The sequence below is a fragment of the Convolutriloba macropyga genome, chromosome 4, assembly GCF_964194025.1.
Source record: "Convolutriloba macropyga chromosome 4, txConMacr16.3, whole genome shotgun sequence".
Classification (NCBI taxonomy): domain Eukaryota; kingdom Metazoa; phylum Xenacoelomorpha; order Acoela; family Convolutidae; genus Convolutriloba; species Convolutriloba macropyga.
Window position 1 is genome coordinate 70,068,085 of NC_134471.1, and position 24,926 is coordinate 70,093,010.

Genomic DNA, 24,926 nt, shown 5'->3' on the forward strand with positions numbered 1-24,926 from the left:
GTAGAAATTGCGGTGAGGTTCTAAAACACAGCTTCAGAGAAAAGCTGGAAGATAATTTAATGTGTTGTTTCAGAACGTTATCTTTAGTTCTTTTCATTTGAATACTTCGTGGTGTTCTGATATGTTCTTTAATAAAAGTTTACACAACACAAGCTCCAAATAGGCTGCTCGCTGCTTTTATTGCCAATTTACAGGTAAATTAAATGTAAAACAAGGTAGCAGTGTGATATCACCTGAAGTTGGTGTACACAAAGAAGTTCAAGAAACTATATGGGATGCAAATAACATAAAATGTCACTATTTTTGCAGCCGACTCAGAAGCATTCGATTATGGAGTGAATTAAAATAATCTAGAACTGAGATTACGAATAGTCCTTTGAATTGATTTAGAAATCTTTGTCTTGAATCCTTGATGGAATGTACTAAGAAATGCAAACCAAACATACATAAATATACAATGGAAATGATAAAACGTTTAGTAAACTGAACTAATTTGGTTCGAATAAGACATTTTTTAACCAAAAAACCTAAAAGTTTCACAATTCGCATTTTTTGAGGCACGAATTAGCATGGGGATGCAATGAACAGACTTCATTTGGCTGAAAATCAACAATTGTCATCTGTATTTGATCTAAGTCTCGCATCACAAAACTGCTTCTGCAAACTTTGGGATGAAATTGACAGTATCCTGCATCAAGTCTTTGGTGAAGACCAAAAAATGTCGTATCCTCAGCGTTAAAAGGTAGATTACAATTGAAGGTGCAAAAATAGCTGTTATACACAATAGTTCTTTATTAAATTCGATATATAAGCGAATCTGGATGCTGGACTAAAACTTGAGATTTCTTTATAATCATGACTGGCATTTTAAACCAAGGATTTTAGGAATGCCGTTTTTAGATACGAATAAAAAACCCACCAGATAAAAAGAATATTAAGAATTTAACCAATTACGTCAACAAAAGATCATCGAAATATTTTACCATTCTAGTCCGAATAGTGTCAAATGGCGCTGAGCGACATAAGGTTAAACATATTGGTGATTTCGAATACTCCAAAAGATAATATCAAAAAACACTCCTTACTCTTTTTGCCAAGATCTGAACTCAGAAGGTGTGAGAATAGATTAAAAAATATGCTCCATTTTTAACACCAAATATAAGCTGAGTTGTTCAGCAGGGTAACCTGAATGGTTAACATTTGCCAGTTGCTCTTCAGTTTTGCGTGGAAGTGAGTTAAGTATAGCAAAATTTGACAAGCTAAAGTTTCGGCGCTTTTAATTTGTAGACCAGGTTTTAGGGGACAAAACATAACTCAGTACTCTCCTCAAATTTTTAGTTTTTTCTGTTTCAATTTAGAACTTTTGTAAAAGAGACAATTTTTCAATTTTTCTCATAATCCTTTCCAGGCAGCGCAGTGTTGATACTAGCATCTTTTTAGAAGGAAGAATTGAGCCCAGGATTTTTTTGTGTAGAGAAAGTAGGAATCGACATTAACATTGACATTTATTGTTGTCGACCGAACATATTTCTCAACGAAGACGACGTTCTTATCAAATTTTGTACAATTTCAAATAAACAGTGTTTTTTGAGGTTTACAGCCCGAATTTCTAGCTCAAATGTGATAAGCCTTTGATCCCAAGAACAAAAGAAAACAAAAATTCAAAATCCATGTCGACGTTATTATTTTGCAGTCGGTGGACAGGTGGCGCAATAGAAGGACAGAAGACTGTTGCTCTAAAGACCCGAGCTGAAGACTGCAAGATCGAAGGCTTAAAAATTAAAATTGAAGCGTCCGTCAATGCGTTTCCTATATAGTTTTTTGAAAAAAAAAATCTTGACCCGGGAACATGCTCGTCAGTGAACATTCTGCGCTATACAAGCTAAGTGTTGTTTGATCGGAAACCATTTCTTCATTAGGGCGCTACACTGAGAAACTAGTGCGTCCTACAAACTCCCGTGCCGCGAGTTCTGCGTATAAATAATTACCAAAATTTTACGACATTTTTGGAGCTACATGAAGAGCAACAAAAGTTTAAGAAAAACACAGTGCATCAGATGGTTATAGTGCCCAGCCTCGGTCGGTATGGTCGGTATGGTTGAGCATGACCAAATTTGGCTCAGACTGGCATGCAATCGGTTCGGCCCGGCCATCCCGGGTCCAGGTTTTTGGGTAAATTTTTGTAAGAAATGCGGTGAATGCGGTGAATTTTTGTAAGAAATGCGGTGATTGCGGTGAATGCGGTGAAAATAAATATTTCACCGCATCTCACAGCATTTCTTACAAAAATTCACCGCAAAATTCACCGCATTTCTTACAAAAAGTTACCGCATCGACTTTCGTTGCAAATTAATGTAAGAAATGCGGTGAAAGCGGTAAAGGCGGTGAAAAAAAAATAATTCACCACATTTCACCGCATTTCTTACAAAAATTCACCGCAAATGATTTCCAAAGTTTACGCAATCTGATTTAAATTCACAAGAAATTACTTTGCTATAAGTGACAGTTGGTGCAGTGGACTAAGCAGTTGAAGGTATGCAGGAGGTCAGAGCTTCGCACCCCTGTGTGGACGATCCTTTTTTGTAAGAATACTGAGAACGCCGTGAAAATAAATAATTCACCGCGATTCACCGCAAAAAGATGTAAGAAATACGCGGTGAAAATTATTTTTGTCACCGCATTTCACCGCATTTCTTACGAAAATTCACCGCCAAACCTCGACCCTGGATTGATCTGGGCTGGATTCAATGTGGTCTAACCAGAGCGAAACAAGTCTGCTGGGTTTGATCCATTGTCTATTTGGTCCAGCACAGGGTCTGCTGGTCTTCTCACTTCGGTCAGACCCAAACCGATCAAAATCTGCTCAGTTTAGCCTAGATAGTTATAAAAGACTGCTGGGTCTGGCCAAAACTGAACTCCTTTTTGACTTTTTACAACATATGTTGCCTAAATGTGTTTGACAGTTAAATATTTTATTTATCCTGCCCTTCATTCAAATGCAAAATTATTCGGTATTATTATTTTCGTAATATTAAAACCAAAACTGAACTATACTTTTTCAGTTTTCATATTTTTCAGAAATTTTTAAGAGAGCACTCATATTTGTTTTAAAGCAAAAAATTGTGATTTTGATTAAAACTTCTCCACCTATTAAGTTGGAGAAATATTCTTGGTGTTTTTTGATATTTTATCAAACGCAGGTAACTTCAATGTCCCACCATTGGTACCTTTATTTAACTAAAACTTGAAGAAATTAGTTCTTAGATTCAATACTTCCGCTTTTGCTGTATCTTTGAATTTCCTTCGTATCAATTCTGAATTAAAGCGTTTCTAAGGAAAATATGACAGATAAGATAATATAAAAACACAAATTTTCTCCGTTAAGTATTTAAATAGTTGCTTTAAATAGTTTATTTAAATAATAAATTTTTGCAAATTGTCATCTACAGTCGTCTTGATCAACAAAATTTAAGTCACTGACATCAATTTTTGCATGTTTCAATTTTCGCCGCATTCTGCCAATTTCTACATCCGGGAGGCTCCTGGTCCTGCTAATTATCCAAGCACGTTCCATCACGAGCCCAAGAAACACGTTGCAATCGTACAACAAAGCGTGGCTGTTTGTGTCAAATTCAAGCACTGAATCCACCTCGATGATTTCAAGGTAAAACCAGAGCGGGTACTTAATCATAATCATCCCATTTTCCGGGTCATTAGGATTGTCCGTGTTGTTCCAGAATTTCATCTGGCCCACTTTTGTCTTGTAATTTTCGCCATCGAAGTATGTTTTGTAAGCCAAGTATGGATAGTCTGAAGAACCTAAAAAGAACTTGAACATAAAGTTTTGGATAAAGCCGCAGAGGTCGATTTGTCAATTTGATAAGTGGCGGCTGGGGTAATTGATTAAAACCAAGCCGGGTGGTTCCAGAAAAAGAATCAATACGTCCAGACCAAAATTAACGCAGCACGGGGCGTCGTGCGTGCAAAAATACATTGTCTGAAAGCATGAATGAGCTCACTAAAGTCTGGACATCGATAATTTTCAACGCACAAAAGTCGACACTTAGGCAAACTTCATTGCACGAAAGTCTCTACATAGATAATTTTAGATAATTTTCAACGCACAATCGTTCAGACCTAGATAATTTTGAAGCACTGATAGTTGTCTGATCATCAGAGCGCCCAGCCAAGGAATAATACATACTTTCGAGGATTTTTTGAAGATCCCGGCAATATAAATCAAGTGTACATTTTCAGCTACATAACTTTGCGTATTTTGTTTATCAAAATCTGATATTTATAAAACTGGGTAAATGGATTTGATCGTCAATTATGTTACGAGTTTACTGCTGTCCTCTTGTTTTTTTTACAAAAATTAAAAATTGTTTTTAAAATATGCAATACACTTTCATGTTCTCCATTTCCTAAGTATTTTCGAACAATAAATAAACGGAAATATTTTACATGTAAGACCTCAAATGTGAAACTCGATATGTAAGCCATATTTTTCAAGGCACTTTAGCAAGAGTCACGTAAACTTTCTCGAAAAAAAAACAAATTGGAAATAAAAGCTGGAAATGTGGAATATTATAAAGGACAATTTGTCATTGTATAGTCTGGCACTGCTGTGGTTTTGACTTTTAGATTTGTACAAGGGTATTTCAAGCATTTTTCCTGACTCTGGTGAAGTCAGTGACGAAAACTTGCATTCGCAGAGAACCGCGCAATGGTTCAATATATAAGACAGAATTTCGAAGTTTTTTAGCAGAGGTAACGTTGCTTGAAATTCCAGCTTGCAAATTTTGAAATCTGGCATCTTTCCACTTGCGCGTGAGTGTTTCAATGCATCAATAACCGGATACGCCGAAAAGCAGCAGTCTAATATGCACTTGATTGATGAAATAAGAGACCGTAGGCGTCAGTGCAATTTAAATAACACATCTTATTGTAAAGAAGATCTAATGTGCTTTCGCGAGACACACACTGAAACAGCTGACACCAAACAGTAACATTCTCATCAATTTTTAGGACTTTAAAAAATTCAGTGGCGGGAGGCAGTCAACTTGTTACATATCAACGCTGTGATACTCAGTTCAAAGGAAGGGGGTATTTGTATTGCAAATGTGGCCGAAAAACAATCTTATTAGAATAGTCCCAGGTTCAGGTGCGCGACCCTAGACCGCTCTGATCAGACCATTTGAGTCGCACACCGGTGGTGTTGTGGGACCCAAAACACATGGTCTGAGAAACGTTTGAGTCGCACGATGGTCTGGACAATGGTCGCACTATGGTCTGATCAGAGGGCAAAGTCTGGAAAATGGTCTGGACAATGGTCGAACTACGGTCTGATCAGAGGGCAAAGTCCCACTATAGTCTGATCATAGGTCGCACGAAAGTCTGGACAATGATGGCACTACGGTCTGATCAGAGGGCAAAGTCGCACTATGGTCTGATCATAGGTCGCACGAAAGTCTGGACAATGGTAGCACTACGGTATGATCAGAGGGCAAAGTCGCACTATGGTCTGGTCATAGGTTGCACGAAAGTCTGGACAATGGTCGCACTACGGTCTGATCAGAGAGCAAAGTCGCACTATGGTCTGATCATAGGTCGCACGAAAGTCTAGACAATGGTCGCACTACGGTCTGATCAAAGGGCAAAGTCGCACTATGGTCTAATCATAGGTCGCACGAAAGTCTGAACGATGGTCGCAACACGGCCACAAATCAACTGAACGTTCCACAAATCAACTATTTTATGGTGATAGTGAAATTACTGCTTTCTCTATTCAGAAACAATCCCATTGCCAAAACACTTAGTATTTATTTACTTAAAAACACAGAGCACTTACATTCGTTTAACTTTGAAGCTTAAACGAGAGAAGTTAGAACGAGAACTGAAATTGAGAATAAAATTGAAGACAATGAAATATACAATTGAAAAGTGGTTAGTCTGAAAACAGGACTTCCTTCTTAGAGAGAGCAAATCTATTATAAGTAGACAATCATTCGTTCACCAGCGCTAAAGCCACTATCACAATTTAATTCAGATTGCCATCAGTACCACAAATGAGAACAAAAATTCCAATTGTAACATTAAAGAAGTATATACACCATTTAAAATATTGTATTCAGAAACATTAATCTTGAAAAACAAGCTTCAAATGAGTTGTCTTCGACTACATTCACTCTTGATTGGAGTTTCTAACTGTCCCATTTTGATTTTCGACAAACTTTGGCAATTGGTTCCTAAAGCATTGATTTTTACACTTCTTTTCACGTGCAAGACATATTTTTTTATGGTTGGGAGACCCGTACATCTCGGACGATCGATTCCTTCTGATTTCCAAGGTCACAATTTGTTGACAACTCATGTAAGCAACCGTAAAAATTTTCAGTGGTTTCGCGTTTGAGTTGTTTGGGCGTGAGGAAAGCATATCTGTCGAAAGTGATATTGTTTTGCTTCGTAAAGATGTTGTCCAATATATCCGAGAGTTCCCGTGTTATCTTTTTATCGATTTCGTTATTGGGTTCTCGAGAACAAAATGTTTGTCGTTCCTCGAATCCAAGGCTCAAATGGGAGAGAAACTTGCCCTGATATCACACAATTTCCATAGGGGTTTCAAACCAGCCAAATTTTTGTTTATCTGTTCAGCCAAGTATTCTTCAGCTGCTGGTTTCTTTTACTTAAATCTGGCTCGCTCTGTGCAGTGCTATTTGCCACATTCTCTTCACATATTGATTCTGGAGTAAGGTTACTTTATCTGGACAGGCTTCTCTAAGAATTTCGATAGAAGTTCTCTCTTTGGCAAGTATTTCTAACTTAAATTCTACGCCAACTTTCCCATCGAAAAACGAGACTCCAATGTATGTCTTTCCCAAAACGGTTCAATTCCAAGAAGGGCACGTTCTTTGGTTGCTGACTGCGGCATGCGAAACTTCGTTTACTTACAGGGAAAATTCCTATTGCAACTGTAGCCGAATAACAATCTTAATAGAATAGTGCCACGAATCCACTATTTTATAAATGATAGTGAAAATACTGCTTTCCTTCTTCAGAAGATTTCCCGCTGCCAAAACACTTAGTATTTATCTACTCGAAAACACCAGCTGTTCCAACTCGTTTAGCTTTGAGGCTCAAACGAGAGAGAATAGGATGACTTGCAACAGCAAATTTGAACACTATGAAAATTTGATGTATTATGTAATCTGTTTCGCTCTCTGTGTTGTCATACAGCTTTTTTGCGCCCCCACTCCCAATCACAATTAGAAATTAAGTATTGTTATTTAGCATGTCGGCGAAAATTATGGGTGCTTTCGGTTGACCCCTTTTCGGCCAAGACAGTGTTCGGAGAAGTAATCTAGTTCAGATCAGAGCTGATATTATTATTGCTCAGTTCGAGGTTTTTTAGGTGAATTTTCGTAAGAAATGCGGTGAATGCGGTGAAAAAAATAATTCACCGCTTTTCATCGGATGTCTTACAAAAAATCACCACCAAATTCACCGCATTTCTTACAAAAATTCACCGAATTTTTGTAAGAAATGCCATTTTTCCTTATATTTGACCTTTTTCACTATATTCAAAGACAAAACCTGAAGCGTCGTGAAATTTAGCATAAAACCTCCAAATTTTGTAAGACTTGAAATACTTGTCCAGGGACGAAATATGAATGCCAATCAGTCCACCTTAGGGTCTCAGTTTCATCGCAATATCCAAATCAAGATCAGGATCCAAGTACTGACATGTTGCAAAGAAATAAAGAAACCTTTCACCGTTTTCAGAATAATCTTTATTCAATTTCTTGTAAATTTAATGAATGGCTTTTAAATTAACCGTCGCTAGGGTTGTCATGACGGAAAAATGAGTTGCAAGCCGGCCTAATCCCCTCAATCCCCTTCCATCTAGGATAACCCCCTATTATCCCATGTTTAAGTATCGTAGGATAACCCCCTCCCTCTCTTGCGACAGTATTTACTTACTACTATTGTGCCACCATTGGTACCTTTATTTAACTTGAAGAAATTAGTTCTTAGTTTCAATACTTCAGCTTTTGCTGTATCTTTGAACTTCCTTCGTATCAATTCTGAATTAAAGCAATTCTAAGGAAAATATGACAGATAAGATAATATAAAAACACAAATTTTCTCCGTTAAGTATTTAAATAGTTGCTTTAAATAGTTTATTTAAATAATAAATATTTGCAAATTGTCATCTACAGTCGTCTTGATCAACAAAATTTAAGTCACTGACATCAATTTTTGCATGTTTCAATTTTCGCCGCATTCTGCCAATTTCTACATCCGGGAGGCTCCTGGTCCTGCTAATTATCCAAGCACGTTCCATCACGAGCCCAAGAAACACGTTGCAATGGTACAACAAAGCGTGGCTGTTTGTGTCAAATTCAAGCACTGAATCCACCTCGATGATTTCAAGGTAAAACCAGAGCGGGTACTTAATCATAATCATCCCATTTTCCGGGTCATTAGGATTGTCTGTGTTGTTCCAGAATTTCATCTGGCTCACTTTTGTCTTGTAATTTTTGCCATCAAAGTATGTTTTGTAAGCCAAGTATGGATAGTCTGAAGAACCTAAAAAGAAGCTGAACATAAAGTTTTGGATAAAGCCGCAGAGGGCGACTTGTCAATTTGATAAATAGTTGCCGGGGTAAATGATTAAAACCAAGCCGGGTGGTTCCAGAAAAAGAATCAATATGACCAGACCAAAATTAGCGCAACACGGGGCGTTGTGCGTGCAAAAATACATGGTCTGAAAACAAGAATGAACGGAACTTAATAGAATCTGTACATAGATAATTTTCAACAAAGAATCGTTCAGAAATAGATAATTTTGAAGCACTGATAGTTGTCTGATCATCGAAGAGCGCCCCAGTCGTCAGGGAATATTACAGATTTTTGAGGATCCCAGCAATATATATTTTCAGGTGTATGTTTTCAATTTTCAGCAACATAGATTTGTGTGTTAAGTTTATCAAAATCTGATGTTTATAAAATGGAAAAATGGATTGTATTTTGACTACTTTGATAGTCAATTGTGTTGCGAGTATACTGCTGTCCTCTAGTTTTTTGTTACAAAAATTAAAAATTGTCTTTAAAATATGCAATACACTTTCATGTTCTCCATTTCCTAAGTATTTTCAAACAATAAATAAACGGGAATATTTTACATGTAAGACCTCAAATGTGAGACTCGATATGTAAGCCATATTTTTCAACGCGCTTTAGCGAGAGTCACGTAAACTTTCTCGAAAAAAAAAAAACAAATTGGTAATAAAAGCTGGAAATGTGGAACATTATAAAAGACAATTTGTCATTGTATAGTCTGGCACTGCAGTGATTTTGACTATTAGATTTGTACAAGGGTATTTCAAGCATTTTTCCTGACTCTGGCGAAGTCGTTGACGAAAACTTGCATTCGCCGAGAACCGCTAAGTGGCTCAATATATAAGACACAATTTCGAAGTTTTTTAGCAGAGGTAACGTTGCTTGAAATTCCAGCTTGCAAATTTTGAAATCTGGCATCTTTCCACTTGCGCGTGAGTGTTTCAATGCATCAATAACCTGATACGCCGAAAAACAGCAGTCTAATATGCACTTGATTGATGAAATAAGAGATCGTAGGCGTCAGTGCAATTTAAATAACACATCTTATTGTAAAGAAGATCTAACGTGCTTTCGCGAGACACACACTGAAACAGCTGACACCAAAAATTAACCTTCTCATCATTTTTTAGGACTTTAAAAAAATACAGAGGCGGGAGGCAGTCAACTTGTTACATATCTACGCTGTGATATTCAGTGGAAAGGAAGGGGGTATTTATATTGCAAATGTAGCCGAAAAACAATCTTAATAGAATAGTTCCACAAATCAATTATTTTATGGTGATAGTGAAATTACTGCTTTCTCTATTCAGCAGCAATCCCGTTGCCAACACACTTATTATTTATTTACTTAAAAACACAGAGCATTTTCACTCGTTTAACTTTGAAGTTCAAACGAGAGAATTTAGACAGAGAACTGAAATTGAGAACAAGATTGAAGACAATGAAATATACAATTGAAAAGTGGTTAGTCTGAAAACAAGACTTCCTTCTTAGAAAGAGCAAATCTATTACAAGTAGACAAACATTCGTTCACTAGCGCTAAAGTCACTATCACATTTTAATGCAGATTCCCATTAGTACCACAAATGCATAAAAAATTCCAATTGTAACATTAAAGAAGTATATACACCATTTGAAATATTGTATTCAGAAACATTATTCTTAAAAAACAAGCTTCAGATGCGTTGTCTTCAACTATATTCACTCTTGATTGGAGTTTCTAACTGTCCCATTTTGATTTGCGACAAACGTTGGCAATTGGTTCCTAAAGCAGCAATTTTTACACTTCTTTCCTTGTGCAAGACAGCTTTTTCTATGGTTGGGAGAACCCGTATATCTCGAATGATCGATTCCTTCTGATTTCCAAGGTCACAATTTGGTGACAACTCTCGTAAGCAACCGTAAAAATTTTCAGTGGTTTCGCCTTTGAGTTGTTTGGGCGTGAGGAAAGCATATCTGTCGAAAGTGATAATGTTTTGCTTCGTAAAGATGTTGTCCAATATATCCGAGAGTTCCCGTGTTATCTTTTTTATCGATTTCGTTATTGAGTTCTCGAGAACAAAATGTTTATCGTTCCTCCAATCCAAGGCTCAAATGGGAGAGAAACTTGCCCTGATATCACACAATTTCCATAGGGGTTTCAAACCAGCCCAATTTTTGTATATCTGTTCAGCCAAGTATTCTTCATCTGCTGGTTTCTTTTACTTAAAACTCGCTGGCTCTGTGCAGTGCAATTTGCCACATTCTCTTCACATATTGGTTCTGGAGTAAGGTTACTTTATATGGACGGGCTTCTCTAAGAATTTCGATAGAAGTTCTCTCTTTGGCAAGAATTTCTAACTTAAATTGTACGCCAACGTTCTCGTCGAAAAACGAGACTCCAATGTAAGTCTTTTCCAGAGCGGTTCAATTCCAAGGGAATATTCGTATTGCAACTGTAGCCGAATAACAATCTTATTAGAATAGTGCCACGAATCCACTATTTTATAGTGATAGTGAAAATACTGCTTTCTTTCTTCAGAAGAATTCCCGCTGCCAAAACACTTAGTATTTATCTACCTGAAAACGCCAGTTGTTCCAACTCGTTTAGCTTTGAGGCTCAAACGAGAGAGAATAGGATGACTTGCAACAGCAAATTTTAACACTATGCAAACAGGATATGTTGTGTATTCTGTTTCGCTCTCTGTGTTGTCATACAGCTTTTTTGCGCGCCCACTCCCAATCACAATTACAAATTATGTGTTGTTATTTAGCATGTCGGCTAAATTTTTGGGTGCTTTCGGTTGACCCCTTTTCGGCCATGACAGTGTTCGGAGAAGTAATCTAGTTCAGATCAGAGCTGATATTATTATTGCCCGGGTCGAGGTTTTAAGGTGAATTTTCGTAAGGAATGCGGTGAATTTTCGTAAGAAATGCGGTGATTGCGGTGAAAAAATAATTCACCGCTTTTCACCGCCTTTCTTACAAAAATTCACCACCAAATTTACCGCATTTCTTACAAAAATTCACCGCATAGACTATTATGGCAAATTAATGTAAGAAATGCGGTGAAAAAAAATAATTCACCGCTACTCGACCCCAGGCCTAGATTTCAACGCTAAAAAGCGTTAAATTATGTGAGATTTTGTTGTGGGCTGAAGTATTGATCTTGTCGTAATCTACTTTCAAATTATACTTGCAATTTTTCAAAAAAAATCAGTTGGTTGCAAATGAAACTGGAAAGTGTTGAAAGCAGAAATGTAGTGAAAATATCAAAAAATTTTATTTTTAAAGCATTTTTTCTGTATGATGGAGCAAAAATCGATCCCCCCAACCTAGGTTTTTGAACTCTTGCTGTAACCTACTTTCAAATTATACTTGCAATTTTTACATAGAACTATTAAGAATAATTCACCGCCACCGAGAACGCGGTGAAGAAAATAATTCACCGCGAATCACCGCAAAAAGATGTAAGAAATACGCGGTGAAATTTTTTTCACCGCATTTCTTACAAAAATTTACCACCAAACCTCAACCCCGGGTAAACGATCTCAGCCGATTTCAGGCGTTTTATAGCTTAAGGACTTAGTAACGAAGATTAATGCCGGTACATCTCGTACTAAAAACTCAAACGCAACGAAAAATATCCAGAAACATCTAGAATGCATAGCAGTGCAACACCTGAAATTCAAAGAATTGACTGAATTAAAAACTATTGTAGATGCCCCGCAGACCAATTGAACAGTAAAGGCCAAGCAGTCTCAAGTCCCCAACCTGGGTTTTTGAACTCTTGCTGTAACCTACTTTCAAATTATACTTGCAATTTTTACATAGAACTATTAAGAATAATTCACCGCCACCGAGAACGCGGTGAAGAAAATAATTCACCGCGAATCACCGCAAAAAGATGTAAGAAATACGCGGTAAAATTTTTTTCACCGCATTTCTTACAAAAATTTACCACCAAACCTCGACCCCGGGTAAACGATCTCAGCCGATTTCAGGCGTTTTATAGCGCATACTACTAATTTTACGGATTTTCTTCTTCTCTGGGAACCCGACCCAAACCTACCCCCCCCCTATACGCCCCAGGTTAGTTGGTGCATTTTATTTGCACCCCCCAGACGCACATGCCGTATCTTTACATAATGATTTACAATGCAATGACAAGTGCTCTGTAACTGGGGGTGCATAACGAACTCGGGGGAGGGGTTAACAAACCTAAAAGATCAAAACCTAAATTAATAGCTTCAAAGCCATTTCCTTGTCTCCAGAAAGCGGCCTAGTAACCGATCTTTACGCCGCAAAAATTTTTCACTGAGCCTTAAAGATAGTAAACCTGGAATATGACTCCTATTTTTGTAATTTTACAATCTGTCCTAAAATTCATAAACCTCTTATCATCTGAGCCATTTAGTTTTTAGGTATTCCCAACAGATTCAGCACTCTAATCTTTTGTAAGCTACTAAAGACTGCTTAAGGACTTAGTAACGAAGCTTAATGCCCGTACATCTCGTACTAAAAACTCAAACTCAACGAAAAATATCCGGAAACATCTAGAAAGCATAGCAGTGCAACACCTGAAATTCAAAGAATTGACTGATTTAAAAACTATTGTAGATGCCCCGCAGACCAATTGAACAGTAAAGGCCAAGCAGTCTCGAGTCCCCAACCTAGGTTTTTGAACTCTTGCTGTAACCTACTTTCAAATTATACTTGCAATTTTTACATAGAACTATTAAGAATAATTCACCGCCACCGAGAACGCGGTGAAGAAAATAATTCACCGCGAATCACCGCAAAAAGATGTAAGAAATACGCGGTGAAATTTTGTTCACCGCATTTCTTACAAAAATTTACCACCAGACCCCGGGTAAACGATCTCAGCCGATTTCAGGCGTGTTATAGCGCATACTACTAATTTTACGGATTTTCTTTTTCTCTGGGAACCCGACCCAAACCTACCCCCCCCCCCCCCTATACGCCCCAGGTTAGTTGGTGCATTTTATTTGCACCCCCCAGACGCACATGCCGTATCTTTACATAATGATTTACAATGCAATGACAAGTGCTCTGTAACTGGGGGTGCATAACGAACTCGGGGGAGGGGTTAACAAACCTAAAAGATCAAAACCTAAAAGATCCAATTACTCTTTCAACGAAGTGTGAATCCCGATCATCTTATGGATTTAACCTATTTAGGCTACTCACCGAAATTGGTTTTTGAATCACTTTTTTCGACAAAAGTTAACTCCAAACAACTTTTCATTGCTCTCTCATGCCAAGCTGGAAACTTCTGGATGACATACCACTTTCCAGAAATATCCGTGAAGTTGACAAGTTTAGCGTCAGTGAATTCAGGACATTTTCCTTTATGGACTTTCCCCAATAACTCAATAACCAAAATCGCAGTAAAAATGCAAATTCTGAAGAAGCTATTGGCCATGTATATGGAACCTCACTACAAAGATCACAGCACTTTAAAAATAATGAGCGATCATAAAATAAATATGAAAGAGAGGTTCATGGAACATTCTAGTATTTCAGAAATTTTCATACATATAAGGTAACTGGTTTGTATGGGTGTTTAGCTCCAATATTTACAATCACTCCAAATCAAACTATTATTGTTGTTGAACATAATCTGGTTTCATATCGAATGATAATCGAAACACAGAGGTCAATCTGATTTCAGTTTGGGTTCAGTTCACAAGCAGTGATTGTAAAATAAAACAAAGACGCCAGACCGTCAAAACCGAATGAAAACTTGATCCAGAAAACTTAATTTGATTGGTTTTTTCGTCGGGAAGAGAAAATTGAATTAAGCCACACTTAACTTCCCGGGTCGAGGTGTCACCGCCATTCAAAGCAAAATTATGTAAGATAAGCGGTGATTGCGGAGATTTTTGTAAGATAAGCGGTGAAATTTCATAAATAAGGCGGTGAATGCGGTGAAAAAACCTCTATCGCCTGGTAGCGGTGAAATTACATAAATTCACCGCTCAACTTAGTGGTGAACTTACATAAATTCACCGCTTAGAAATTTTTTTTAAAATTGTGTGATATCAGCAAAGGATGCGGTGAAATTAATTGGAAGTAACGGAGGAATTGTTAGATTTACCCTCCCACTAAAACTACCCCTTAATAACATCTCTTTGACACTTTTTTCTAAGCGGTGAATTCATGTAATTTCACCACTAGAGGATGCGGTGAACTTATAAAAAATCACCACATTACCGCTAAAAAATGTAATTTCACCGCTAAAAATCGCAAATCTTACAAAAATTCACCGCGCATCTTTTACAGAAAGTATAGTGAATTTGATTTATATTCAAAACAAAACAAAACAAGTTAGTGAGAGATAGCGCAGTGAAAGAAGAAGTGAATGACATCGGGGTGCGAGGTTCGAACCCTTGTAAGGGCGGTGAAATTACACAGTTTAGCGGTGAGTTGTGGTGAATTTTTCTAAGATCACCGCTTAATCTACCGGTGAATTTTCATAATTTCACCGCATTCACAGCAAAATTATGTACAAAATTCGCATTAAAAAAACTAACTTTTCACCGCCTATCTTACACATTTTTCCGATTTTTTCTCGACTCGGGTTAAACTTGATTGAAAATTTTCGACAAAGCTGAGGTCTACTAAATAGATTGAAGTTAACGCCAGATCAATTGTCTCAATATATTTATCTCACGTAAATAAAGTTACACCCAAAAAATGAAAAATACAGCAGGACTATTCCTGAAACGCAATCCAAAGAATTGACGGTAAAACCATAAAAATACTTACTTGACCAAAAGACTAACTGTCAATTACAAGCCAACCAGACAAAAAATTTCACGAATGTAGTCGAAATATCAAATTTAGCAATAAATTTTTGGATATTTCGGTGTTAAAGTATTCAAAACAATCATTCTTATCAGAAACAAAACTCGCACTAATAGATAACTGAATTGGTCACAGAAATCCTGCTTGTCAAATAAGAGTACGGGAAACATCAGTGCAAATCAAAAAATGTCAAAGAAATATAAATTTTAAAAAAATACTTTTTGCAAAGAGTTCCAGATTTCTTGAAGGGCAACAATATGTAGGTGCGGATAACGCAAGAAAATGAATTTGAGCTCAAAAATTCTTGGAATTCTTGGGCTAAATCAACAATTTTGTTTTAAATTACCTGAAAAAAGCTGTAAAATTCATTCCTTTGTATTGTCTCCAGAACCACTAGCTTCCGCTTAAAACAAGCAAAAATCTTTTTAATGCTATCACGAGAAAATGCATAAGAAACAACAAAAAGCAGAAAAGTTAAAAACGTCTTTATCAAAAAGACGTTACAAACTGTGCAACTCGAGAAAACAAATGACATAAAAAAAAGAGTTTAACAACAATTTCTTTATTTTTCAGCACAATTTTTCGTTATATTATCTAAACTTTGTTATAATTTCAAATATTGTTCTCATAACAACCCAAGAATCAGTTTTTTTTTCAATCATTTTGAGATATCAATAAGATAAAATTTGTAAAATTAATAGCTTCAAAGCCATTTCTTTGTCTCCAGAAAGTGGCCTGGTAACCGATCTTTACGCCGCAAAAATGTTTCACTGACCCTTAAGATTGTAAACCTGGAATATGACTCCTATTGTAATTTTACAATTTGTCCTAAAATTCATAAACCTCTTATCATCTGAGCCATTTAGTTTTTAGGTATTCCCAACAGATTCAGCACTCTAATCACTTGTAAGCTACTAAAGACTGCTTAAGGACTTGGTAACGAAGCTTAATGCCCGTACATCTCGTACTAAAAACTCAAACTCAACGAAAAATATCCGGAAACATCTAGAAAACATAGCAGTGCAACACCTGAAATTCAAAGAATTGACTGAATTAAAAACTATTGTAGATGCCCAGCAGACCAATTGAACAGTAAAGGCCAAGCAGTCTCGCATATTTAGAGAAAACAAAGATATAAGCATTGCCGTCAATCTGCAAGCTAATATCCTGAAAGCCAAAACTTATCCGTTTAATACACATAGCAGCCCATTTAATATACCTAATGACAAACTATTTAAAGATGAAAAAATTGCAAACCATTTCAAAGTCACTAGAGTCTGTAGAATTTCAAGATCTAAAAAATCACTGGCCCTTGAAGAAGACAAGTTTTGGAAAAAAATTAAAAAGGCATTTTTTTATTAAAGTTTTGGATATGAAGATCTTCAAAAACAATTCGTTGTCTCCATTAACTAAATTTCATTGGTTCCTGAAGTACGAAAAAAGCACAAAATAAATTTTGACAAAAATTGAATTAACTTACATTTTTTAAAATAAAATAAATTTCCGTAATATTAAGATCATCAAAACCTTTTTATTGTCTCTTGAAACTATCCAGTAACCCCTCAAGCCCTGAAAAATTTTAATCCCCACTAGATCGAAAGACAAAAATATAGGCGTTCTAGCTGTTTCATCACTCTAAGCGCTTGGAAGACGTTTAAAGCCATTTAAAAAACTCGAATACTTACATGTTTATCCCCATTTTGAAAGCTCTAAGTCAAGGAGAGATGTTTGGAAAACATCTCACTAAAACAGAGACAATTCTTCGGAGTGTAATAAAAAAAGACCACCAATACAACCAAATTCTAAAAAAGGAGAGTTTTTTAAAAAAAGGAGAGCGGCTAATTAATAGTCACTGAGGTTGACGGCGGTCATTAAAATTTTTTCTAGAGAAAATTAGTGTTTAATATCAGATTAAATATTGAAATTTTAGTTTCTCAAGCTAAACTTTACTCCAAAACGTGCATGCAACGTAATCTATGCGCATTCTCCTCTTTGCTCGGAATTGTTTAAAAATTTGGACACATTTGCTCTTAAAAAGCACGTTTTAATTAATATTAAATTGATATAACTCTTTCTTTATTAACTAAGTTCTAATACGTTTGCTTTTTAGTAGAAATTGAACTCACTTGACAAGATTTTTAGCACATTTCATTGAAGTCAAAGTATATATCGAAAGTTTTGTAACAATATGATTGCAGATTGCGAGAAACCTGTTCAATGTCAAAGAACATAACTTTCAGTTTTACAAAAATTTTCACATTCTCACAATTTTATGAACGACAGTAAGCGACCAATGTTAGACACATACACAACCCAATTGCAGAAAAATTATAATCATAATGCGAAAATTGTTTGAGCAAAATTTTAAATTTTTATTACTATTCGAAAATTGGGTCAGTTTTCATTCATTGGACTGTAAAGGTCTAATTGCTCTTTAGGTTCACTCTTCAGTTGGCGGATCAGGTAGATGTACTCTTCCTCGGAGAATACTCTCAAAAGTGGCCGAGACTGCCCTTCTGAACTCGCTCGTCTGTTCAACTGTGTAAGTTGGAGACAGAGTGCTTGTTGATCTCGAGGCTGCTTCGCTATTCGGAGTAGTTGGGATAGCTCGCGCATACTGTCCTCTAGTCAGACCTAAAAAGATTAACATAGCTGGCAGATTGCCAGAACATAGCCGCAATAGATTCGTAGATCGGCGGTCTAAAAAACAGTAAAAAAGACAGACCAAAAAAAATTCGTCTTTTCATTGAAGGCTGATCTGTTATAATTTGATTAAAAATCTGTTTAAGTTAGTGCTGCCTCTATTAGCTGATCTCAAACAACCTTCATTTAGAGTGACGCACACCCATTTGACCTTTTACTTTTTGAATTAAAGTAAATAAAAGTCTATTTCAAATTGAGGAAGTCATTTTTGAGAGTGAGGTAAGTCAAGTGTGACCAAAAAATTAATCACGCGCATGAACAAAAAAACTCGCTCCACTAAGAGCGAAAAATGACGTCACACATGCAATTCAGTTGAAATTGCATGAACGAATGAACAAAAAGTGGCTGTGACGTCATATGGTCGTAACAAAAATCATGACGACGAAACAAAAAAACATAGCAGGACAAGTCCTGACGTACAATTCAAAGAATTTTCATTGACTAAACAGAAAAACTAGACCTAGAATGGACCATGAGTGAATTGAGAAAACAATTTTTCAAAAAAATGAGATCAAAAGATAAGAAAAAAACAGAAAAACAATGTCAAAATGCCACATGTGAACAAAAACTACTAGCGAGAAATTAAAATTTAATTCAAACAAAAAAATTAGGCCTAGAATGAGCTGTGAATGGATTGGGAAAACCATTTAGAAAAAAATCCGATCCAAAAAATCGCAAAAACAGTAAAAATCAGAGTCAAATTACCGCATGTGAACAAAAAACCATTACCGAGAAACCAAATTTTTGTTCAAACACCGTTTTCTCACTCTACTTTAAAATTATACCAAAAAATTCACGCCATCAGAACCACTTGCTTTTTCGCTCCGCCTCCTGTTTCTGCGTGACCAAAATCACTACTCCAATTTGACTTCAAAAATCATGAAAATGTGTGAACAGATCTTAAAAAAAACATAGCCGGAAGAATTCCGGAAACGAATCGAAGTGAAAATCCATTCAAACGCCATCCAACTACTCATCAAACAAAACGTGCCTTCACTAATTTATGATTATCTTGAAACAAAATCATGAAACAAAAAAGTAAAAACAATTTTGTCAGTCAAATTTTGTTATAAATTGAGATCCCGAAAAATTATCTCTGCCAAAATAACTTCATCAAAACAACCAGTACTTACAAAAACCACTTATGTGAATATTGAGATAAATACTGTAGGCTAAAATTATGAAAAAAATAGCTCTTAAAAACAACTTTCACTGAAAAACTGGAAAAAGTTACTAAATTTTTCAATATTTCAAAAACGTATAAATCCAAAGAAAAATTCCTTTCAGCCAAAAGGGTATCCAGATGCTCGCAAAACAATAGGCAAGTCATAATAGGTAAAGAAACTTAGCAAAAAAAAGAAAGAAAAACGAAAACTGCAAAAAATTAAGAAAAATAGTTCCAAATTTCGCTATTTTTTGTCATATTTCTCAACAAAAAATGATTCTCACCCATAAAACTGTAACCAATTGTTATCATAAAATTGCTCAAGTAGAAGGGGTTTCTTCAATACCCATTTGAACCAGTAAAACAAAACAATCGTCAAGAAAACGCAAAAATTAGCCCGAAAATCAGCAAAATACATTAAAATCCTCCGAATTATCATAAATTCATATGAATTTCCAGAAACCTTCAAACCACTACCGACACCAGCCTAAAATTAAAACAAAATAATAACCAAACCTCTTAACCAAAATAAATGAAAAAAACTGCTTTAAAATGCCGCACGTGAACAAAAAAATTTCGCTCGCTTAGAGAAAATTTTTTCACACATCAATTTCTCGCTCTCTCAAAAACAGCGGTAAGAACAAAAACCACTCTCTTTTCGCTCCGCTCTTCACTTTTGTTCAGCGCCAAAATCACTCCAAATTTTTTCACGCGTTTCATTTCCCGCTTCAAAAATCACTCCAATAAAATTGATTAAAAAAAGGACTTCTCCAATACTCCTCTTCGAGTCGTAAAAAAGACAGCGCCCCAATACAATTCAAATTCTTTGAATTGTAAAAAAAACCAAGAGAAGGCCAATAATAGCCCCAGCTATCGCTGTGCGGCTATTAAAAAAAATAATGCTTAGATTTATTTTGTTCTACCATCTTTTGGTCTTAACACTTATAACCACCATTTTGGTATATTTACGGCAGTATGTGTGTGTGTGTGTGTGTGTGTGTGTGTGGGGGGGGGGGGCTGGGTGAGATTAAAATACGTTCTATGATCACTAGACGATGAGGCCTTTAAGCCTCACCTCTTAGCTGATACGTAGGGATGTTACAATGAATGGGAGAGGCCTGTAGCAGGAGTGAACATGACGTCAACTAGACCTACTTCCAATTATCACTGATATAAAATAATTGAACTTGCAGTTGCACAGGGTGCAAAAAAGATCTGAAGTGATCAGACTTAATTACAAGCAATTACGAGTTTAAACAATGATTACAAACTACCAGGACTGTAAAGGCTGCATTCAATAAATTCAAAAAAATAATATCATATAGCTCCGGATTACCTTCAACTGGAACCAGCGTTGCCCTCTCAGTGACAAAATCCAGTCTCTGACCTCCAGGGCTGTCACTGGTTCCACCCATTTGAGGACTTAATCCTATCAACACAATCACAACATCGTCCCAATTGACGATTAGATTGACTAAAAGCTTCACAAACACCATAAGTAACTAACTATTCATTCAAATACATAGGAATCACGAAACGATGTTCTATGTTATGTTTTTGACATTGCAAGTAAAAACAGGAAAAACAGTACAAATAACGCTGCTCACAAATTACTTTTATTGTTCCGACCCCTCTTGAGGGGGGAGGAACTATATACTCAAATGGGTTTCTTTTTGTTCAGTCAATTTTGACCGATCCATATATTCATCGTAGAGAGTTATGAGTGGTATCATTAAAAAGCCCGCCCAGCGTGGAATATGCAAACATAGCCGGCAGATTGCCGGAATAGCTGCGAAAGAATAGACCTGCGTGCCATATAATAGAGATAGAAACAGATACAGATCTAAATTGAAAAATAAATCGACGCCGCTCAAAAAACTAGGCTAAAAAACATTCAGCGATAAATCAAAAAAGGTTGTTAAAATTCATTCCACAGAAGCCTCTTATTAGGGACCTTTACAGCACATATGAGTTCCTTTGACCTTAAACAAATTCAAATTAAACTCAAGTTTTAAAGTGCAAAAGTCATTTTATTGAGTGAGGTAAGTCACGTGTGATCAAAATCTAATCACGCAAATAACCTAAAAAATTATCACTAAAGCGAGTGAGAAATGACGTCACGCGCGCAAATGCCGTTAGTGAGAGGAAGAACTTTTTCAGCTTTGCTGTGTGAACAAATGTAAAACGAAAAAAGAGCGTCAGACGACGAAACAAAAAAAAACCAAGAGCACCGCAAAATAGCAACGCTCAGCTTACAGCTATAATTAAAAAACTTTTTAATTTCGTTTTCTACAGCGAGTTATAGTGGTTTAAATTTTTCTGAATATTAGACCGATTTCCGTTATTTTTATTCACATTTTCCTGAATTTTTGCCTAAAATTTCATCAATTTTGCTAAAATCTGTAAAAATTGTTAACAAAAGTACTGTTAAATTTATTTGTAAAGCCAAAAAACTATTGTTGAATATTTAAATATTTTCATTTAATTTTTTTGGATCAAAATTCAGCCTTTTTCATCAAAAATTGCCCAAAAATAAGCTTCTTTAGACCTCTTTGATTAAATTTGCCGCAAGTACCCACCCAAAAACAACTAACACAATCTTTGTAAACTAAAGACGGAGCTAGTTCTACTTCTCATTCAATTGAGAGCAGTCTAGAATTCAACTGTTGCCGTTTTTTGCTAACTTTTCTCTAAGATTATCAAAAACGCATCCTTCAAATTTGATCTTGTAACTAAAAAATTATCTAGATCTTTAGCATTCGAAACAATTGAGTGTTCTCAATGGACGAACCGCAAAAAGAAGGCTGGTTTCGGTCCAATCTTGGTCTGTTACAATACAAAAATAATTCGGTCGGTAATCAGTCGGTCTTTTCTTTAAAAAAATTTCAATCTTTTTCATGTGAATTAAAGAAAGAACAATTCAAATCAAAGCTCTTTGTTGACAGGTCCAATTTGCTTCCTAAGCAGTTCCAAATTAATGTATCTAGTTTCTTTACTCGAAGGATTTTGGTCGTTTTGACTTTGATTTTTAAATGGCGTATTGAACTTTGCGACTGCCACTATTTTTCTCTTAATTGCAGTGGTAGTTCAACTCGTAGCTTAGTGGCAGGAAAATAAGAATGCTTCTTCTTCCTCTTTCTTCTACTGAGTGCAGCGGTAGCTCAACTTGTAGCTTAGTGATAGCAAAAAAAAAGAATGCTTCTTCCTCTTTCTTCTACTGAGTGCAGCGGTAGTTCAACTTGTAAATTAGTGACAGCAAAAAAAAGAATGCTTCTTACTCTTTCTTCTGCAGAATTAAAATTTAATCTTTTCGCGTTTTTTATGTTAAGCTATGGTTTTCTGGCTTTCATACAAATAGATTTCAATTCAAAAAAAAAATTAGGCGTTGGCCAATTTTTCACGTTTTTTTTTTCTAGTTCTATCACATTATCAGATTATTGACAGTTGAGATATTACATTATTGGCGTTTAAAATAGGGCACAATTGAACATATAGAAGTCTTTAAAGGCATAAATTATCATAAACAAGTTGGATGTTTTCAATTGCTATCTAATGTTTTCATTACTTTTTTATTCTTCTTTGTGTAATGGTTATAAAGCCTTATTATGGAGTGATCCCATACGTTTTTTAGTAAAGTACCTATCATTTCATTTTTTTTCAGTACTATCTGACGCTTTTTTGACCTTGTAAAAAGGTTTTTTTTAATGGACATAAAGTTTTGGATGTAATTAAGGTTTGTTGTTATTGTTTGATTTTGTTGTTCGCCATGACTTGCTCTCTTAAAAATGGCTGATCTCATCAATCTAATGCGTCACTTTTTACTCCACTGTGTTATTTGCGTTGGAAGCGATCATTTTGTTCATACACATTTTTTTGAAAAATACTTAAATTTTTTTGGGGTTTTCTATCTGTTCCTTATTTGGTGCCATTTGGTGACATTTATGGCAAAAATACGGATGAGCGTGGTCGGAACTGTATGTGCTAACGCACAATACCGAGCCCCCTTGTTTCAATTATGCAATACATACATTGAACACATTCCACTAAACTCGGACGCATTGCTCTCAAAAGACTGGCCAGTGCTTCATTTTAGTATTGCTGTATGCTTAACGAGATGTGTATGCGTGTGTGTGTGTGGTGGGGGGGGGGGGTGTGGATTTGCTTGAGAGAAATAAAGTCACGAACCGGCTCCAAATTTTGGCAACATTTTTATTTAAATTTTAGTAGCAATCTGCTGTCTATTGTGTAGAGCCGCTAAAATTTTGAATGATAGTGCAATTTAATCTTTGGAGACAAAAGTCAGAGAGTCAAGAACGCAGAAGTAAATCGAAAAGAATAAACACACCCGGAAGATTGCCGGAAAATAGCTGCCGTTGATTCCCGTAACCAAGATTGGGATTGAAAAAAAAGAAAAAAACTGATGTAAACAACGATTTTTGTACACAGGCAATTTTAAAGTGCGAACTATTTTGATGCCATTTTTGGGCTGACCATACTCTTCTTTCGTAGTGAGACGACACAGGGGATAGTATCAATACATATAAGCATTAGAGGTGGTAAATGAGAACAAAGATCGAGTAGCGGGCAATAAAATTGGTCTTTATGTGCTTATCCCGTTTCTATTTCTGATTACGTAATTTGATACTAACTATATTCATTTTGAATTGCTTTACTGAGCAACTGCTGTCTAAAAACACTTTGATCAGAATGAGAGAGGAGCAAAACTAGCCTAGAGAAGTCAAAAAGGTTTCACGCAAATGTTGAGCAAGCTGTGAACTAAGGTAGAGCGAAAACATTTATATTCGACGAAGTAAAAAAAAACATAGCAGCACAAGTCCAGACGTACGATTCAAAGAATTTTCATTGCCTAAACAAAAAAAATAGACCTAGAAGGGACTACAAAAGAATTGGGAAAACCATTCCTTAAAAATCAGATCAAAAACAAAATGAATATCAAAATGCAGCATGTGAACAAAAAACCACAAGCGAGAAATGGAAATTTGATTCAAACCAAAAACTAGGCCTAGATTGAATAGAATGAACTGTGAACGGATTGGGAAAGCCATTTAGAAAAAATTCCACCAAAAAAAAATCGAATAAACAGTATAAATCAAAATGAAAATGCCGCATGTGAACAAAAAACCACTAGCGAGAAAGCGAATTTTTGTTCAACACCGTTTTCTCACTCTACTTTAAAATTAAAGCGAAAATTTTTCACGCCGCAAAACCACTCGCTTTTTCGCTCCACTTCCTGTTTCGGCGTGACCAAAATCACTACTCCAATTTGACTTCAAAAATCGTGAAAATGTGTGAATAGATCTTAAAAAAGACAGCACCCCATTACAATTCAAATTCTTCGAATTGTAAAAAAATAGGAGCGCTATAAGAGCCGGCTGAGACCTGAGGCGGCTAATAAAAACGTAATACAAAAAGTTTCATTAGGGAAACACATGGCTACAATAATTCTTATCTAAGAATACTATGCATCAAACATATCGCTACAAAAACGCAGCTTAGGTTACAATGCTTACTATTGATATTTTGAGAAACGATTCAACGAATATGACAGTTGCATGGAGGAGAAACTTAGGTTTTTCAATTTCTCTAGAAGAATATTTCACAAGGG

The 24,926-nt window shown here is 36.0% G+C and overlaps 1 protein-coding gene across 3 annotated transcripts in view; it reads right to left on the reverse strand.

The window, feature by feature from the left end:
• Nucleotides 1–17,474: 17,474 nt before the first annotated feature.
• The window catches only part of LOC142337867 (E3 ubiquitin-protein ligase HERC2-like), a 159,742-nt gene continuing 152,290 nt past the window's right edge, over nt 17,475–24,926 (reverse strand). For 2 of the 3 annotated variants that reach the window (XM_075387467.1, XM_075387468.1), the window contains exons 53-54: nt 20,637–20,729; nt 17,475–18,066 (exon numbers count right to left, since the gene is read on the reverse strand). In XM_075387467.1, coding sequence (XP_075243582.1) covers nt 17,873–18,066; nt 20,637–20,729 — 287 coding nt within the window. In that variant the 3' untranslated portion in view covers nt 17,475–17,872. The remainder of the gene's footprint in view (nt 18,067–20,636; nt 20,730–24,926) is intronic. The other variant, XM_075387469.1, reaches the window with a different exon arrangement.